The 21,492-nt window shown below is 38.4% G+C and overlaps 1 protein-coding gene across 3 annotated transcripts in view; it reads right to left on the bottom strand.

Moving 5' to 3' along the window:
• The window catches only part of LOC150074975 (ATP-binding cassette sub-family C member 1-like), an 889,139-nt gene that overhangs the window by 449,915 nt on the left and 417,732 nt on the right, over positions 1-21,492 (bottom strand). For all 3 annotated transcript variants that reach the window (XM_090388347.1, XM_090388349.1, XM_090388348.1), the window contains one exon: positions 1,679-1,825. In XM_090388347.1, coding sequence (XP_090244473.1) covers positions 1,679-1,825 — 147 coding nt within the window. The remainder of the gene's footprint in view (positions 1-1,678; positions 1,826-21,492) is intronic.

The following is a 21,492-nucleotide window of genomic DNA, read 5'->3' as shown; positions in this document are numbered from 1 at the left end:
GGAGAAGAGGGCCAGATGTTTATCACACTCTAACATGGAGTTAAACGATTTTGTAATAACTGAGAGCAAGTGGAGAAATTGTAGAAGTTAAACATAAGAAAGGCACCTAGGATGGATGGGATCTATCCAGTTATATTCAAGGAGGTGGCAAAGGAAGTATGCAAAACTCTCAGCCATAATTAGAAGAGCATCCTTGGTCTCAGGGGAAGTCCCTACAGACTGGAAATGTGCAAATGTATCTCCAAATTCACAAAGGGGGGATCAAAGGGTGACAGGTAACCCCAGAGAAATAATTCAGAGTAATAATTCAGACATGGCAAGGGTTTCTTAAGGGAAAGTTTTGTCTGACCAATTTGATTGGATACTATGACATGGTCACAAAGTAACTGGATGCATAAAATAATTTTGATATCATATACACTTGTATTTCAGGAAAGCTCTTGATACTGTTGCACAATGAAGAACAAATTGGAACAATATGGTATTAAGGGTAAGTTGATACATGGGATAAAAGGGCAGTTGATTGGCAGAAGAAAAAGAGAGTAGAAATCAATGGACTGGATGCTACTCTTCATGGATCAAAGTTATTAGTGGAGTCCCCCAGGGTTCAGTGTTGGGCCTACTGTTGTTTTGTATATTTATCACTGATACTGATAAAGGTAATTAGGCTTAATGTAGAAGTTTGCAGATGATACAAAGGTTGGCAGGGTTCTTAATGACAGTAATGTGCTACTGAAAATTTGGCAGGTGGGCTGAGAAGTGGCAACTGAAGTTTAACATTGACAAATGAAAAGTACTGCATATGGGTAGAAGCAACACCAGAGAAACATACCAACTGTGTTGTGCTACACTTAGGGTGGTAGAAAATGAAAAAAGATCTGGGAGTAATTGTGCAGTCAGATATGAAGTTTACTGAGCAATGTAGAGACAGGCTGCCAGAGCAGGTCATGGGATTTTGTCAATGATATACAGGAATTTTGCTAGCAGGGAAAAGGAGGTGATTATTCCTTTTTATAAGGCAGTGGTCAGGCCCATCAGGCCATGCCTTGAGTACTGTGTAAGGTCTGAAGGCCTCATTTTAGGAAAGATGTAGAGTTGCTTGGATGAGTACATAGAAGGGCAACAAGATTGGTGAGGAGAACAAAGACATGCCCTTACCAAGAAAGGCTTAAGTTCTGCTAATTTCAGTAGCTGAAGACTAGGCACCTATGAGGTGATCTGATTGAAGTGTATAAGGCCTTGAATGAGTTGAGCATGCTGAATTCTGATGGGATTCTTCCGCTTGCTCAGATTACAAACCTGAGGGGGCATAAATTCAACTTGAGGAAAAAAACAGTAGTTGAATAGATCTGTGGAAATTTGCCTTTAGCTAGTGGGTGTTTAATTGCTGGAACAAACTTCCATCTGTCGTTGTGGAAGTTGATAGCTTAAATAAACTATCAAACTTTTAGAGGAAATGAATGTGTGAAATTGGGAGGGGGGGTTGGCTGATGCTACATATGCTTGCTTTCTTGCATAACATGCCTCCATTACTACAACTACTACAATGCTAATAAAAAAATAAATAAAAAAAACAATATTTAAAAATCATATATATTTTTAATGACTGTGTAGATGTGGGAGAAAAAATTATAAATTTTTCTATTATTATTACTGCAATTCATACACAATGCCTTACCTGAACAAGCATTGTAATCAGCATTGGAAGCATTGACAAAGGAAATCTTAATATATGAAAAAGAGTGAGTGCCACAAATGCACGACGAGCATCAAGGACGTTGTTACTGTCTGAGAGTACAAATGTAGTAAACGATATTATAGAAACCTGAAATTTATTAAAAGAAAATAATTTTTAAATTACCTGGACAAAACAAATTAGATGTACATTTAATGCAATGATATATGATATTTCACTAATAAAAACACAGAGGGAAAAACAGAAAACAACTAATGTTAACAGTATTGGTAGTTAAAGGGTAACAATTTGACTGAACACTTCTTAATTTTTGCATATTCAAAATACTGCAAGATTCACATTAAGCTGATTAATAGCTTTGATGGAGAAAAACACAATTTAGCAATAAAATTCTGATAGCAGTTGATTTAGGGGTAAGTTTTTAGGCAGCAAGATATAATCTCATCTGAAATGGAATATGTCTGAATAGGGGGAAAAAAAAAGCAATTTAAATAAAAGGGTACAGTGATTTTATCTGTATAGTATTTAGTGACAGGTGAAATTAGGATTGCAGTACACAGTTATTGGGGAACCATATTTTAAATTAGTCCACCTCAACTTCTGATATCTAAACAGCTAGAAATCTCTCCTGATTTTGCTTTTAAGCTGAAGACTAGAGCACAATACAACATGGAAGCAAGCAAATATGAGGTAATATATTTCAGGAGCAAGATCAGATTTTGCCTCAAGAGCCAAAGTTTTTTTATGGCTTTCAATTTTATCTGTTTTATGTGAAACAAACACAATAGAGCTGAAGAATACTCTTAAATCCATATGAAAATCAAAAATACAAAATGAGTTTTGTAAAATAGACAGTTATAATTAGAAAAAAACATGGAATTCTTTTTTCTAGTTATAACCATATGAGCATATTTATCAGAGGTAATTTCAAGTCCAGATCCAGTGAAACAGGTTGAGTTCAGAAAGGGGTTTATTAATAAGCAAATTTAACAAGCTTCTCTGGCATGCAAGAAATTGTCCAAATTTTAATGATGTCGGTGGGAGATTAATGGAATTAAGGAGAGAAGACTAGATGACCTTTTGAGGAATTCCGGAACAAATTGTCTATTGGTAAATGTGGTCCTTTGTCATTTTTAGAAACATTTTTAGAAATGTTAGAGTCCCAACGGGTAAAACTAACTACATTAAAGTTAAAAGCATCTCTTTAATTATATATGTTGATTGTGGTATGAGGCCTGTAGATGTTGATATCCAGGTCTAGTAATTGGCTGAATAGTCACTCTTGTTTGTTTTCTCAGAGTAAGACCAATGAAGTCCTGTATAAATGCATGGTAAAGGGTATTTAGGGTCAAATGGCACCGGGGGGGTCCCCCATCGTTGCATAGTTTGCTTTGCCAGGCGATACAGCACGCTGTAAAAGCCAGTAATTTAAAAGTGTGTGGATATTGCGTGTGTAGTGTCATGCACCGTTGTTCCTCTGGCCATTTAGCTGCCAGACCCCCATTTAGCTGTGGTCAGACGTTGCTCCACTTTTGCCCTGTGGAGGCAGACTAGGTACCCAGTAGTTTAAGATTTACTCTGGCAGGTCCTGCCACCTAATTTCCTGAGATTTCAGTGGCTAGGACCTATTAAAAAAAAAATAAAAAAATTAGTAGTACACATATATATGTATATGTGCACATAAAAATATGCACACATGCAGAAATGCATGTGCACGTAGTAGGGGTAGCAATAAATTATAGGACCAAATTGGTGGGCGAAGGTAATTTATGTGTGATTAAGTTTGGAAGGTGTGGGTAATCACTTGTGTACAGATAGAGGGGGGGGGGAGACTGAAGGCTGGGAGAGATAGGCAAGACTGCTCCAGATATCAGTGGGACATGCCCATGCTCCCATACTTGTCCCCCACCCTCCCTCACCAGGAGGGAAGGTGGGGGACAAGTATGGGAGCAAACAGGAAGGACCATCCTCTCTCCCCCCCCACCCAGGGAAGGGGAGAAATAGTGGCCAGAAAGGGAGCCACTCAGATTGCCTGTATGGAGCATTGGCAGTACCTGCCAGTAGGTCATCATTATTAGGACAGCATCCTAGTCTTAGTTTACAAGTCATGAGGGTCGTTATGGGAGGAGTCCCGACCAAGGTTCATAGTCATCAAGGCTCACTAATATAACACCAAAACAACACAGCGGGAGGCCATGCCAGAGGGGGTTTCTTTTACTTTGATGTCTGGTCCAGTTTAGGTTTTGGGACAACATCCCATTTTTGGTTGATTTCCTTGGGTCAGGTTGGTGACATTTTCTATGGGAGAGTCGATGTTATGGTGGTAGTCTTGTTCTTTGTCTCTCAAAGAGGTCATGAGCGAATTTTGTAAAAGCGTTATATGTTTCTTTTGATTCCAGAAGATAGGGCTCCTGGTCCTTCAGGTTGAAATGGATGGTTGAGATCAGTATGCAGCGGTGGTCTTCATATAGCGGGCAGTGGTACATTATGTTCCCAGGATTCCAGGAAGCCACAGGATCATAGCAGGTTGTCAGTCAAGCCTAGAGCAATTAGTTTCCCTTTGATGGCACCATGACCAGTCAAGAGGTAAGTAGAAAGGAGGCCTGGAGAGAACCAGGATGATGATACCGGGTGGATGTTATCAAGCTCTTGGTAAGAATTTCTTTTTTATTGCACCTTTAGTTGTGTCATTCCAACATTGTTGCCAGGTCTGTTTGAGGAATGTGGAGAGTTTTGGTGGGCATGGTGGGCATGAGTGCTGACAGTGTGGCATGCCCAGGAGATGGTCGTAGGACTGAGTGTTGTATGCTCTCGAGTTTTCTCTGGTTGGCTACCACAGTGGCTTTTCTGAACCACACCAGAGAGGCATAGGTTATGGGAACTCAAATGGAGAACCCTCAGGTTCTCCATTTGAGTCCCCAGTCCCTCCGGGCGACTCTGGTGACCATTGCCGAGTAGCTTTTTATTTTCCGCTGGATGTAGGCGAGGTGTAGCTTGAATGTTAGATTTTCATCGAGGATAAGTCCCAGGTGTTTGAGTTGCATGACACACTTGACAGTGGTATTGTGAATATTTGTGGTGGTCGGTTTGGGTGGACATGACCTCTCAGCAGGATAGAACAGGTTTTTGTTGGTGATATTTGGATGTTGTTTTGGACAGCCTAGTTTTGTAGGGTCGCGAGGGGCCCAGTTTCCCAATGTTCCAGCTGTGCTCTGGAGTCCGCAGCCAGCAAGAGGACATCATCGGCATAGGGCTGGGAGGTTATGCTTCCAAGATCCTGGTGGAGGGAACCTTCCAGGTCCATGTTCCAAAGCAGTGGGCCCAGTACAGAGCCCTGCGAACAGCCTCTATATATACTTGGTGCATTGTCTGACAGAATAGTGCTCGCACAGTGATTTTTCTATTTGAGAGATAGTGTATTACACAGTTGTATGGGCAGGTTTGCCTTTCTGAGCATGCGTAGGACACCATAAGGTGTCGAACGGCCCAGCAAAGTCAAGGGAGATGACTAAAAGATACTTTTGGTTGCAAGTATTTGCAGTAGTGATGATATAGTGCACAGCACACGCTTCTTGATCAGACCGGGGTTCAAGCCCGTGACCACCAAATATGGAGGATGCGGAAAGGTCAAGGAATGACCACCGCATATCCCCAGAGTAATATGGCCTTAGTTGCTAATGCTCCTAAAAACCAAATAACAAAGAAACAGGACATCAGTGGTGGACTATCCTTTTCTGAAGCCGATTTTTGTTTGAGGCATGGTTTGCAAGATCATAGTGGTTCTCAATTCTTTGTCACAGAAGGTGTTCCAGTGTCTTGCTTATCACAGATAATAAGGCTATGAGACAGTAGGAGTCGGGTAAGTCCTGTTTCTTCATCAGATTTTTTAAGATTAGGCATACTTTTTTTTTTTTTTTTGGTAGTTGTTGGCGCATCGGCTTCTGTGGCCATAATGAACCTCCCAAGGTTTTTGCAGTACTTTGATCCAAGCCCGAGGCGGGATTCAAACCTGTGACCTTTGGGTTGCTAGATAGGCACTTTACCCACCCGGCTAGCCCGGTTGGCGATTAAGCATACATTGCCTGTCTTCCAGTCCATTTAAGGAAGAGCCACCTAGTTGTATCAACTGTAAGAGACGTAGGAAGGAATATCAGCACTCGGTTAGGGACGGCACATGTCCCAAGTACTTATGGGCATCACAGACGGCACGATTAAGGACCGCCAATGAATAATAGTTATAATAAAAGTTTTATTCCCGGAGGTGGATCTGTTATTGGAGATAATGATGTTCTTGCTGATTCTCCTGCGTCTTTGCTTGCTGGTATTAGGATTATGCAGAGTCAGCATTCTAGAGCAGTATCGGACGAAATTCGAGTGTCTGAGCAAAATGCTATTGATATTATTGCAATTCAAGAGCCTTATACTGTTAAAGTGCAACCTGGATATACTCCAAAGGTAACGGGATTTCCACTCACTGCCTGTATAATTCAACCGGTCTCTGAGGAACTTAAAACATGTATTGTGATGTTAAATAATCAGCTCGATATCACTATAATCAATGGTTTATGCAATAGAACAGCTACTTGTATTTTGGTTACATATTTGAATTTGAATTTTTATTTAATTTCTCTATATTGTCCTCCCTCAGAAATTTTAATTTTTCCTTGAATTATCTAGAAACAACTTTAAATTTCTTGGGTCCAGAGAATGTCATAATAACTTCTGACGCAAATGCTAAATCTCCACCCTGGTTCAGTAATGGAAGCGATCGTCGTGGTCATATGTTGGAGGAATTTATTATTAATAACAGCTTAAATGTAATAAACCTACCTCAAGTAGTAACAACTTTTTCCAGCTCTGTTGGAGAATCAAATATTGATGTGACATTAAGTAATTTTCATTTTAAAGCAGTTGTTTGTGATTGGGTGGCGATTACTGATTGGACAACAAGTGATCATCGGGTTCTAGTTTTTGTTGTTACTGATTTTTCTAAACCTGGAGATCAATTTCTCCTACAGCCAGCTTTAGTTAGATTTTCCATAAATCATATAAACTGGGAATTATTTGACTCCTCCATTTCTGCAGATTTCCCTGAACAAGACTTTTCGTCTCTTCACTCTTTTACGGCTGCTGGAATTGCTTCCTTATTACGCCAGTCATTACTTAAGGCCTCATACAAATCGGCCAGCAAGAAAAAGATTAGATTAAAGATCTGTTCCTGGTGGACCTCAGAATTGTCTTCTTTAAGGAAAAAGGTACATCAAGCCCGTCGAAAATATCAGCGTCGACGTAGGGATTGGCACTCTGATGAAGTAGCTTATTTTTACTCTCAATATATTTCACTCAAACAACGTTATGTAAAGGCTATTGCCACACGTAAGCGGGAAACATGGAAGGAGTTTGTTCACACTGCTGGTAATGATAATCCTTGGGGTCTTATTTATAAGATAGCTCGTAATAAGCTTCACTCTTTAGATGTATACGGCACTGTGAAAGAAGATTTTCTGGAGACCACTGATTGGATGAATACAGTTAATGTTATTCTTGACAGACTATTCCCGGTGGATGATATAATTACTGATTCTGTTGTACATTCAAATATTCCAGTTGCAAATTCGCTTTATATCACCAATATTCAGACAGAAGAATTTACCATTGATGAGTTAACCGCTGTTGCTAAAAAGATTAATATTAAGAAATGTCCAGGGATAGACCTGGTTGAAAATACATTTATTTTGCGATTTTTCTAATTGCGTCCACAAGTACTGCTTTTACTTTTTAACAAATGTCTCCAAGAAGGTCTCTTTCCTGATATGTGGAAAATTGCGCTTTTAAAACTGATTAAAAAACCAGATAAACCAGCATTAAATCCCAGATCTTATAGGCCTATTGCACTTTTTCCAAATCTTGGGAAGTTTCTAGAACGTCTAATGATTCTGCGTGTTACTGATCTTCTTCAGGCGAAAAATATGGTGTCCTCTAATCAATACGGGTTCTGTGTAGGAAAGTCCTGTGAAGATGCACTTGTTGAATTTGCTGGCAGCATTGAGAGTTCAACATCAAAGTACACGTTAGCTACCTTTGTTGATTTCGAGGGCGCTTTTGACTCTCTATGGTGGCAGAGTGCTCTCGAACGGTTACGATCAGCTGGATGCTCTCAGCAACTATACCACCTATTTACAACCTATTTCAGTAATCGTCACATTTTAGTGAAATCTAAATTTCAGGAGGTGTCTAGAGAAGTTTCACGGGGTGTCCCCAGGGGTCTATCTTAGGGCCTCTTATATGGAATATGGTATTGCAGGATTGGATTTCCCGTAGTTTCAGTGGTACCAAAATCATCGCTTATGCCGACGATCTTACTATCTTAATTCATGGTTCATCTAGATCTGCTATCGAAAGTAATGCCAATGATGTCTTACAAAATTTATTCCAATGGACAGTGGATAATAAATTGACAATAAGTTCGTCCAAGACTAAAATGATGATCTTTGGATCACATTTAAACCCTCAACGACCCCCTTTAGTGAAGATTAATAATAACAGGATTCCACTTGTCTCTGAAACTAAATTACTTGGGATTACAATCGACTCAAAGCTTAATTTTGTCTCTCATTTAAATAATGTAACAACAAAGATCAGAAGATTCACTGGTGCTATTGTAAAAATTTCTCATTCAGACTGGGGACTTTCTAGACGTACCACGAGAATCTATTATAACGCCGTATTCCTTCCTATGGCTACTTATGCTGCAGGTGTATGGTTTCACAGGCTTAGAACTGTTAAATTTTGATTGAAGTTGGCTACTATGCAACGCACAATATTATTATGTATGTTAAGAGCTTGTCGAACTGTTTCAACTTCTGCACTGCAGTTTTTGCAGGTGTATTGCCATTGGACCTTCACGTAGCTTACAGAGGTCTTTGTTATAGGTTAAAAAACCAACTATCAACTGAATTTATGGGTTTGGTTCTGAATATTAATTCAGATATTAAGCAAGAACATAATCGTTTGTGGAATGAAATGATAAATCTGTGGCAGACCCGCTGGGATACGTTATCTGTCGGATCTGTTACTAGGACTTTTTTCCCCTGAGATGACCTTTTGTGTAAAGCAGAAACCTGCTTGGTTCTCTTTAGACTTATATACATCCTTCCTCTTAACGGGACATGGATCTCTTAACGAAAAACTATGTCATTTTGGTCTTTCTAGAACGGAAGCTTGTCAATGCGGGGAAAATGAAAATTGGAGCCACATTTTATTTGAATGTCCGCTGTATAATGACTTTAGAGATGTTCTTCGTTCATCAGTTTCTACACTCTCTCATGGGCATGAAACTTTGCTGGACAAGAATTCTTATGTTGCTCTTCAGCAGTTTGCATCTGATGTTTTCACAAGAAGAAGAATTAGTTATACGGCTACAAATAATTCTACTCCTTTGTCTGGTGGAGCTGCTCAATAGGGAGCAACATTGCCTAAATTTTTTTTTTTATTATTATTATTTTATTTATTATTATTATTTATTTATTTATTATTTTTTTATTATTTATTTATTTATTTTTTTATATATATATGTATATATATATATATATATATATATTTTTTTTTTTTTTTTTTTTTAACACCACGGGGAAATTCTTTTTTTTTTCCTCTCCTCTGGAGTGGGCCCCCAGAGGAATCTGGCCCATATTTTGCCAACATCAGGTGGGTCAGAGTCTCGAATTGAGACAGTGCAAGCTCCACTGAGACTGGCCCACCTTCCCGTGGTGTGGACGAGTACCCAGAATCATCTGTCCAGGTGACTGATGATTCTGGGTAGCCAAGCGGTCAGACACAACAACAGAACACACACAGAATACACACAAACATACACTACTTATTTCTGGCCCTTCTACAGTGGTAATGTTCTTCACAGAGATACGAGGCGGAGATGAACTGACGTTCTAGGTGCCGCCCATTACAAAAACACATGTCCACATGTCCATGTCTTCCAGTCAATTGGAAACCTCCCAGATGGAGGCAGTGGTTGAATAGGTTCAGGAGTGGTTCCGTGGAATATTCAATGGTTCTTTTTATTTGTTGGTGTTGTTGCTGCTGCTGTGGGGGTTTCATGGCACATAAGCTATTTTGGCTATAATGCGCCTATTCATTTATAATAAAAAGGAAATGAGAAAGTATCATACCATCTGAAAAGTCCTTAATCAGAAAAGATTAAAAATTCCAGTTTGCTTGACAAAGCGGAAAAATTCAGCGATACTGATTGGCCTTGTCACCAAGCAAATTCTCTAGGATTATTGGTTGTTGAAGGATAACCAGTGATTGTAGGGTTGAAATTCTGTCCTGTTTATAATAGGGGCAGTCAATGAGAATGTGTTTAACAGTTATATTTATATAGCAATGTGGACACTGTGGTGGATCATCTCGTGAGTAAATGAAGGTCGGTCAGGTGAGTATGACCTATTTTCTTGCTCTTGAAAGGATTACTTCTTCTCGTCTTGATGTCCGGACACTGGAGAGCAAGATTTTCGGAACCTGCTTAATCTGAAAGAGTTTATTATTAGTTTGGGAATGCCACAGTGCTGTCCATTCTGATAGGCATGCAGCATTAATCGTTAGTGCATAATGTGATGCTGGAATAGGGATATTGGTTAAATCTAAGCTGGTTGGGTTTTTTGCAGCTTTATCATCCAATTCATTGCTCAAAATACCAGAATGTGCTGGTTGGTGGCATTCTTCAATCTGCAATAATAATTTTCGAATTTCATTTATAACAGTTTGAAATTTATCTGAGGAATTACACAATGCCTTGATTGAGCTGAGGGAATCAGTATAAATTATTGACTTTAAAGACCAGTCAGGAGAGAGATTTCTTAAAGCTAGTTTATTTGCAAATAATTCAGTTGAAAAGATACTGAATTCAGATGGAAGGGCTGCTGATACAATGGTATTCAGAACACTGCAGCTGCTCCAACTTTTGAATTGGATTTAGAGCCATCTGTGTATATTGGTAAAAAATCAATATATGTTTGAGCGTGAACTGCATGAACTTCTCTGATATTTGATGCTTACAAAATATTCTTTCCCCAGTGACAGAGGTAAGTATCACAGGTCGGTATAGGAGGTAGAACCCATGGTGGTTGAGTACAAGTTGCTACCTGTTGTACGGAATGGATGGAAACATTCCAAACTTGCATTAGTTCAAGAAGGCGATGACCAGCTAGTTTTACTATGATAAGTTTATTTCTGTACAGATTTTCTAATGATGGATTGAAAAGGTATGACTGAATGGAGTGCGAGACAAAACTTTGCATCTTGACAGAATACTTCAGCAATAGCAATTTCCTATGTAAAGACATTGGCAGCTCATGAGCATCAATATAAAGGCTATGTGCTGGCGAAGTTCTGAATGCACCAAGTACAATCCTCAGTGCACTGTGTTGAACTGGATCAAGCCAGCACATAATGCACTCTTTCTAGCAGAGTCATAAATGGGAGCTCCATAGTCAAGACAGGATCTGATTAATGTCCTGTATAAACGAAGGAGGGAGGTATGATCTACACCCCCACGTTTGAGCAGATAAAGCTCTGAGTATGTTTATCTTTTTTAGGCAGGCATCACGTACTTTTTTTAATGTGCTCTAAGAAATTTAGCTTGTTGTCCATGATTAATCCTAGAAATCTGATGTTACTAGTGACTGGGATGGAGATATTAGAGACGTGAAGTTCAGGATCCAGATGAAATTTGCATTGTCTACAAAAATGGATAGCAACTGTTTCCTGCTGTGAAAGCCTATAATCATTAAGGCTGGCCCATTGCTGTATTTTATTTAGTGATATCTGAAGCTGTCGTTCAATAGATCTCATATTTTTGGAATGACAGGAGATGGAAAGGTCATCTGCATAAAGCTAAGTCTCTACGGTATTTGGAAGTTGTTTGGTGATAGAATCTATTCTAAGAGCAAAAAGAGTGGCACTCAGTACTGATTCCTGCGGAACATCTTTCTGAATGAAAGTTGCTGAAAGGGCATGTTGGTATCGAACTTGAAACGATCTAGTGTGTAGAAAATCCTTTACAAATATAGGAAGGTTACCCGCAGACTAAGAGAGTAAAGATCTCTTAGTATGCCATGCCACCAGGCGGCATCAAAAGCCTTCTCTATATCTATGGAAACCATTACTAGATGTTTATGCTTAAAAAACGCATTATGAATGGAAAATTCAGCCTTAACTATAAGGTCCAAGCATGACCTGTTTTGAAGAAAGCCATACTGACTATTGCTCATTAACCGTTCTGACTCAATGATCAGACAAGTCTACAGTGGACAATTTTTTTTCTAGGATTTTGCTGAAGCAGCTTGAAAGGAATATTGGTCTATAGCAGGGGTGGCCAACGAGTCGATCACGATCTACCAGTCAATTGTGGCTTTAATTTTGGTCGATCACGATGAATTTTAAATATACAGTCATAGCTCAATTTGTGCGGTCAGGTATACTGCCAGAATTTCATATTGCGCAGAGGGTTTTCGCTACCTGTGCATTTTTTATTTTTTTTTTTTATTTTACTTTTTTTTTTTTTTACGAAACTTGAAAAATAGGAATGAAGAGCAGATTTTGAAAATTTATTTTTGTATGATTGAAGATTTCATTGAAGGAGAAACACATTTCACCATAATAACGTAAAATACCACAGAATTCCAGCTGTCAGTATTATTGCACATGCAATAAGACTGAGTTTACTACCCATTTATAATTAGATTGCACTAACAGAAAAGTGCAAATTATTTTTATTGTTTTATGGTCGTGACCTCCAGAAACAGCTTTAAAGACATATCACAGAGGCATTCAAAACTGATTCTTGTAAGGATATAACCAAACAGAGCAATAAACGGTGGTGTGTTTGTCTGATTATTTTGGAAATAACTTCCTCATTCGTGAATCCTCTTCATCAGTTATCCTACGTTAGCTGTTCAGACAGAATATTTTTCCGGTTCGTGCAACTTAGTGTTTTAATCGGTAAGCATTGCTTTTGCTGATTTAATAACTGGACAGTACTTATATGTTAATTGAACACCTTTTGATGTAAAATGAATACTACGAAAAAGCGTAAAACGTATCATTTTCATCAAGAGTGGGAACTAGAATACTTTTTTGTAATGGTAAAAGAAAAATGTTGCTGTTTGATTTGCAATGCTTCCGTGACTATACCCAAAAAAGGAAATTTAGAAAGGCACTTCAACGCACTTCATGATGAATACCAATCGGATTTTCTGCCGAATAGTGACCTTAGAAAAAATAAATTAGAAGAACTTAAATCCAATCCAGATTATTCGTGGAACAAAATTTCTTCATGACACCTAATTTAATCTTTCTGTTATACTGTACACGTTTTTATATTACCCCATAACCTTGCCAAGCCCCGGGACTCCTGGCTGTGGCAGACACATTATTGTATCTTTACTGTCTATATAATATCGGTGTAGATACACCACAGATAACTCTTAAGAAACTACGATGGTAGTTGTTGTAGTAGGCATCATTTGCTCTGCGTCTCATATTGTGTTCTTCCTACAACGATTTGCCATGGTATTGCACTACCTTGAATAAGCTTCACTAATAGAGAAGAGTACTGTTACTTATTCTCAATGAGTACCACCACCCAGACGACACTGTTTCAAGGCTATTGGCCTATCATCAGTGGGTGGGAAGGTACCCTGGTATTGCAGACATGACAACCCAGTTGGGATGATAATCACACAATATGATAGATGCCAAAAGGTTTATATGCTAATATTTGAAAATAACTAAATGCACAAGGCATAATACGTTAATAGTTTAATACCTATGTAATATCGGTGTAGATACACCATAGATAACTCTTAAGAAAATAAAATAGTAGTGTTGTAGTAGGCATCATTTGCTCTATCTCATATTGTGCTCTTCCTTCACAACAAGTTGCCATGGTATTGTACTTACTCGAATAAGTAACGCTTGACTGTACAATAAAGATTTCTTCTTTTTATAATGATTCAACTACAAAAGAGCACGTAATACCGTCATGAGTAAACAGCTTTTGAACTTGCCACACAAATCTGGAAAAAAAATACTTTGTCAGACATCAACTTTAATAGAACTCAATATTCCACAGTTTAATCAAGATCAGAAAACCATGTAGGAGCATCAGCAGTTTTCCCAGACATTACACTATCAACCCAACTTCCAAAAGAATGCAGTGTCTACACTGAATTATTAGTAGACGTTCAAATAGTACTGGAGCACTTAAAAACCACATATCGTTTGAGAACAATAATATACTGTGATCCATTAAGTGTAATACAAGCCATACAAACAACAAACAATATATCCCATCACTGGATGCCTAATACATGATATATTGCCCAAGAACTGTCTTGGGAAAATTAAACATACTAATAGACTTAACTAAAGAAAAACAAGAAATACTTTTGTGCTCAATACAGGACACAAAGGAATAAAATGAAACAAAGCTGACAGAACTGCAAAATATACAAAAAAAAAACAGAAATACTTTTGTGCTGGGACACAAATATACCAGGATACAAAGGAATAAAATGAAACGAAGAAGCTCACAGAACCGCAAAATCAACAGCCTCCAGAAACAATCTTTCCCAGTTCCATATAAACCAATCATTCAAAACTGCTCTCTAACATGATGGCAAGAAATCTTTTTGTATTTCTCCTCTGGACATAAAGTAGGAGATTCACTGAACTGATTTCAGTAGCTAGGGTTCTTTCATTGAAACTGAGATTTCAGTTCATTCCTAGTCTGCATGTTAGTGTATGTGTCACCGGCATCGTCATCTAACCAGTGACGCCTCCATCTGCATGTTACTCTTCACTAGTACATACTCATTGCACAGTACGTCATCTAATGTGTAACATTAATCGCCATCTAATGTGTTAATCGTCATCTATACAGTACATTGTGATTTATGGAGTGACGCCTCAATCTCCATGTTAATCGTCATCTAATGTGTGTCACCTGCACAGTACATCGTCATCTATCAAGTGACACCTCCATCTACATGTTAATCGTTCGTCATCTAACATGTGTCATTTGCACAGTACATTGTCATCTAATAAATGACACCTCCATCTACATGTTAATCGTTCGTCATCTAACATGTGTCATTTGCACAGTACATTGTCATCTAATAAATGACACCTCCATCTACATGTTAATCATCATCTAATTACACATTAGATGACGATTAGATGTTTACGCTTACAACTGCTACACTTTTGTTGAACGACTTGGAAAAAATTGCTATTCCAGGCACAAAATTCTTGCTGACCTTTCTGGATCACAACACCGTACAAAGAGCATGAGAGGCCTGAATTCTCCCTCTCTCTCTCTCTCTCTCTCTCTCTCTCTCTCTCTCTCACCCCAGGGTCCCAGTAATACATTGAAAAGGCCTTTGGAGTCAGGAACTCTTGCAATTCATCTGTAATGCTATTAAATAACACTGACTCAATCTGTATAACATCTTTATTATGATAATAAAAAATAAAATAAAATACATGCATGCTGATCATACAACTATATGTTAAAATATGTTAAAATATTAAAACAAAATAAATGTTGTATAACATTTATTTTATTTATAACAAGAATAAAATTAAATAAAATATATAAAATTAAAAGCGATAAAGGTTGTTTAAAATAAAAAAAAAAAATCAATCACTTATTTAAAATCAGCTAACAGAAGAGTGCAAATTGTTTTTATTGTTTTATGGCCGTGACCTCCAGAAATAGCTTTAGAGAAATATCAAACATTCAAACAAACAAAGGCATTCAAAACTGATTCTTATAAGGAAAAAACAGAGCAATAAACGGTGGTGTGTTTTTCCGGTTATTTTGGAAACAACTGCCTCATTCGGGAATCCTCTTCATCAATTATCCTATGTTAGCTGTTCAGACAGAATATTTTTCCGGTTCGTGCAACTTAGTGTTTTAATTGGTAAGCATTGTTTTTGCTGATTTAATAAATGGACAGTACTTATATGTTAATTTAATACCTTGTGATGTAAAATGAATACTACGAAAAAGAGTAAAACGTATCATTTTCATCAAGAGTGGCAACTAGAATACTTTTTTGTAATGGTGAAAGAAAAATGTTGCTGTTTAATTTGCAATGTTTCTGTGGCTATACCCAAAAGAGGAAATTTAGAAAGGCATTTCAACGCACTCCATGGTAAATACCAATCGTATTTTCTGCCTAATAGTGGCCTTAGAAAAAATAAATTAGAACTTAAATCCAGATTATTCGTGCAACAAAATTTCTTCATGACACCTAATTTACAATCTAAAGCAGTAACTGTGGCATAAGGTAAAGTGAGTCATCTTCTTGCAAAAAAATGCAAATCATTTTCTGATGGTCAATTCACCAAAGATGCATTTTTAAAAATAACAGATTCTCTCTTTGAAAATTTTAAGAACAAAAATGAAATTAAAAGTGCACTTCAAGATCTGCAATTATCTCTAAACACTGTGATTTTACTCATTTTTTCGACACTTCAAAAAAATTAGTAAAAAGGTGAGCGAACAATTGCGTGCTGATATTGCTAATTGCGTGTCCTTTTCTTTACAACTGAATGAATCTACAGACGTCAGTGATACAGCTCAATTGCTCGTTTTTGTTGGTATGTTTCTCGATGATTCTGCCACTAGAGAAGAACTTCTGGGTATGGTTTCATTAAAAGAAAGAACTAGAGGTCTTGATATCTTTAACTCATTCAAAAATTTTACTGAAAAAATTAAAATTAAATTATCACTATTTAAACAATGATGGGGCATCTTAACGGATTCATCACCTTGTGCCAAAAGGATGATGAATTCCTAGATTTTTTGAGTTACCACTGAATCATCCACCAACAAGTGTTAGCCACCAAAAGATTAAATACTAAAAGTGTTATGGACATCGAAATTGTGAATTCCATCAGAGGACAATCTCTTCAAAGGAGACTTTTCAAAATGCAACTCGATGAAAAAGAACCAGATATGATATTACACAAAGATGTGAGGTGGCTGAGTAGGAGTAAGTTTCTACAGAGATTTCGAAATTTGCTGAATGAAATTAAAAAATTTGTTGATCAAAGGGGAGATGATTATTTTCAGGTAAGAGAAAAACTCATTATGTTTGCATCATCATCATCACTAATAATATATTGCAATGTCATTGGTTCTTGAAGAATTCTCAGCAATCAATCAGAATATTAGCATTAGCATTAGTAGAGGCATATGATGCAAGAAAGCAAGCTTATGCAGCATCAGCCAAAAAAAACCCCTTCCACTTCACCCGGCCGTTCATTCGAAATACTTGTCCAGCTGAGCCTTAAATTTATTTAGGCTATCAACTTCCACAACAAGGGATGGAAGTCTGTTCCACCAACCAACTACCCGCTGGCTAAAGGCAAATTTCCACACATCTATCCTACATCTGTCTTTCCTCAATTTGAATTTATGCCCTCTCAGGTGATTATTCTGAGCAAGAGGCAGTATCCCATCAGCATTGAGCATGCTCAAACCATTCAAGGCTTTGTACACCTCTATCAGATCACCCCGCCGGTGCCTAGTCTCCAGACACTGTAATTTGCAAAACTTAAGCCTTTCTTTGTAAGAGCAACCCTTTGTTCTGTTCACTAACCTTGTTGCCCTTCTCTGTACTCGTTCCAGCAGCTCTACATCCTTCTTGAAATGAGGCCTCCAGACCTGTATACAGTACTCTAGGTGTGGCCTGACCATTGCCTTATACAAGGGAATAATCACCTCCCTATCCCTGCTAGAAAAATTTACTGTATATCATTGATAAGACACCATGAGCTACTCTTGCAGCCCATCTGCACTACTCAGAGAACTTAATATCTGCATGCACAATTACCCCCAGGTCCTTTTCATTCTCTACCACTGTCAGTGTAGTACCACAGAGTTGATACGTTGCTCTGGGGTTGCTGTTTCCCATATGTAGTACTTTACATTTGTCAATGTTAAACTTCATTTGACACCTCTCAGCCCATCTGCTCAACCTTTCCAGATCCTGTTGCAGCAGCATAGCATCAGTAGTGTCCTTAACAACCCTACCAACCTTTGTATCATCTGCAAACTTGGACATTAAGCTTGATATACCATCATCAATAGCATTTATAAATACCGAAAACAATGGACCCAACACTGAACACTGAGGGACTCCACTAATAACATTAGTCCACGATGAGCAGTGTCCATTAATTACCACTCTCTGTCTTCTGCCACTCAACCATCCCTTTATCCATAGCAACGATTTGCCACCAATGCCACACTGCTCCAATTTGTGCAGCAGTCTTCCATGTGCAACAGTATCAAAAGCCTTTCTAAGATCCAAATATATAATACCAAAGTTATTCCCTGCATCCATTTCTTTTGTGACTACATCATAGTATCCAATCAAATTGGTCAGCCAAGACCTTCCCTTAACAAAACCATGCTGTGTCTGAGCTATAACTGAATTCTTGTCAAGATCATCCTGCAGTGCTTCTTTAACCAGTGCTTCCATTAATTTTCCTGGAACAGAAGTTAAACTCACAGGTCTATAATTACTTGTGTCAGCCTTTGATTTTCCTTTGTGAATTGGGGTTACATTTGCACATCTCCAGTCTGTGGGTACCTCCCCGAGTCCAAGGGACCTCTCATAATTATGGTTAACGGATTGCTTACTTCCTTTGCTGCCTCCTTTAATATAACTGGATAGATCCCATCCACCCTAGGTGCCTTTCTTGTATTTATCTTCAACAATTTCTCCTCCACTTTACTCTTAATTATTACAAGATCATCTAGTTCACTGCCAGTGTTTACTTCATCTATGGCATTCCCCTTCCTGAATAACTCCTCATGTGTGAATGTAGATGCAAAATATTGATTTATTTTGTTAGCTCCCTGAGCAGGATCATGAACAGTTGAACCATTGATATCAAGTGGACCAATCTGATTCATCCCCTTCCTTCTAGAGGTTACATAAGTAAAGAACTCCTTGTTTTTCAAAAGAAAAAGATGCAAAGAAAAACAAGTAAAGAACTTGTTTTTCTTTGCATCCCTTGCAAAAGATTTCTCGTAATCTGCCTTCGCCTGCCTAACCTCCTTTGTAACTTGGTTACAGATCAACTTATATCTATCATAGGCTTCTGAGTCACATGTTAATTTGTAAGTATCCCATGCATTTTTCTTCTCTGCCATATGCCTCATTAATTCATCTGACATCTATTTAAGCCTGAACCTTGAACAATATTTCTTAGTTGGTATGTAAAGCCTAGTAGCTTCCAAGATATGTTCTTTGAATGCTTCCCATTTTGAGTTTGCTGTTGGTTAGATCATCAGTTGGTCACACTGTATAGAATTTAAATACTGTCTCAGACCATCATAGTCGCCTTTACGAAAGCAATAACCCTTCCCTTTACCCCTGATGGTAGTTACCTCCTTGAGTAAATCCCACTTCAGCACACTGTGATCACTGCCACCTAGTGCTTCCTGTATCTGCAGATTCTCAATGCATGAAGAATCACTACTGATAATCAAATCAAGAGTATTGCTCCTTCTAGTTGCCTCCCAAACATGCTGATTTAGAAAACAATCATCCAATAAATCCACAAAAGCCTTGCTAGTGTGTGTGTGAGTGACCAACCCACAAATTCCAATCAATATCAGGGAAATTAAAATCCCCCATTATCAGACTCTCTGATTTTCTGGCACACTCTATTTCCCTGTACAGTTTCTTATTATACTCATCGGAGTCATTAGGCCTATAGCACACTATTACTCTCAATTTTGATCTCCCAATGCTTATGTCGCACCAAACTGACTCGACACCGCACTGTCCAGCAATGTCGACTGGCTTCACTTCCTTTGATTTTATGTGTTTCTTAACTAATAGGATAAGCCCTCCTCCCTTCCTATCCTGTCTATCCTTTCTGTAGACGTTGTACTCCGCAAATTCCAGTTCTGCATTACTTATATCTGTGTGACACCACGTCTCTGATATCCCAGCAATATCCGCCTTTGATGCTTTGAGCAATATCTCAAATTCATCAAATTTATTTACCAAACTCCTAGCATTGGTGTACATGCAAGTATACATGCACCTGTTCTTTTTCTTAGCTACCCTAACACAACCCATGTGTTTACTTGTACCCCAATGACTCCCAGCAGTCTCTGAAATATCCTGCATCTTATTTTCCAGGCTGCTGCTCATTCCAATAGAAGCAGTGCAAGAATCACTTTCATCTCTGCCAGTGGCTACTGTTAATCTATTAGTCCTTGTATACCCCAAATCTAGCAGTTTTCCGATCCACCTAACACTGCCTTGATAGCATCAGCAAACATTCTTGCACTCTTTCTATTTAAGTGTATCCCATCCCTGTAGAAGCAGTCTCTCCTGTTAACAAGCACAGACCAGGCTGAAAAAAATTCTACCCCTTGAGCCTTGCACAATCTTTCTAGGGCCGAATGTTTGAATGTTAAATTTTCTGAACAGTATGGACACGGAGGAGGAGGATCATCGCCTGTGAGTAGATGGAGGCGAGTCAGATATGTATGTCCGATTCGTGCCTGTGCAAAGTACCACTAAGAAGTGGTACTCTTTGGACTGTTTTGGTGCTAGAGTGCCAACGCTTTGGATCGTGTTTCAACTGGTGGAGATTATTATTGGTTTGGGTGTGCTGTAGATCTTTCCACTGTGCAAGACATGCTGTTTGTATGATGTGACTATAGTCAGAGGCTGGAACTAGAACGGAGGTTAAATCAAAAGTTGATGGATTTTTAGCAGTTTGATCAGCAAGTTCAGTCCCTTTTTGAAATTATTGTTTTTCTAAAACTTTTGATTTAAATTTAGTAGTATAACATTATTTTGTGATTTTTTGATTAATTTGGTGTATTTATTCTTTACTCGGCCTTGTAAAAAGTATCGGTAAGGGTTTCCACGTGTTCGTAACTACCGTTACCGTTAGTAACTTTCCCGCCATTGTGATACCGTACTAGATATACCGTAGGTTATATAACGTACTAGATAGCGTTAGTTGAACTTCGTTAGCAGTTAAATTGTACGTTTAAATAAATACATATAACGACTTAGATTACAAACATAATATAATTAATAACATAACATAATTAATTAATAAATTAATAGAATCATGACTCAGACCAGAGCAGCAAAGCAAAAGGCTCAAGCTAATGGAAGTGCTGTGGCTCAGAGCAGAACTGAGGGGGCAGTTGTCCTCTGACTCACAGCCTTATAAAATGCACTGTTTGCTTGATGTTTGCAGAGCAATCGGGTACGGGACATGATACTGCCAAGGGGGATGTCTTTGTGTGTGCGCGATGCAAGGAGTGTATCGATATCAGGCAACAACTCGGCGTTCTTGTGGACCTATATGAGAGCTTGAAGGACAGGGTGGATGCCCTCGAAGAAACTAAATTGAGGGGCCCATCAAGCTCTCAGCTGCCCACATCAACGCCAGAGCTTGCACTTGGGCATCGCGTGACACAGAGACAACCCCTAAGGCAGAATGCACTGGTCCCGAAGGAACTAGTAGTTGTTGGCGACTCTATTGTCAGGGAAATGGGGAACATGCTTTGTAAAAAAGATAGGTGGAACAGGACCAGGGTATGTCTGGCAGGGGCAAAGGTTGATGACGTTGTAGAGCGAATATCATCTTTTAAGGGCACAAAAGGTGATATAGTTGTACACGTTGGCACTAATAATATTAAGAGTAAGAGACCGGCAGAATTACTT

The sequence above is a fragment of the Mastigoproctus giganteus genome, chromosome 14 (genome assembly GCF_048544385.1).
Source record: "Mastigoproctus giganteus isolate SK-2022 chromosome 14, ASM4854438v1, whole genome shotgun sequence".
NCBI classification, from domain to species: domain Eukaryota; kingdom Metazoa; phylum Arthropoda; class Arachnida; order Uropygi; family Thelyphonidae; genus Mastigoproctus; species Mastigoproctus giganteus.
Note: the sequence above shows the minus strand (reverse complement) of the source record. Positions and strands in the feature narration are given on the sequence as shown.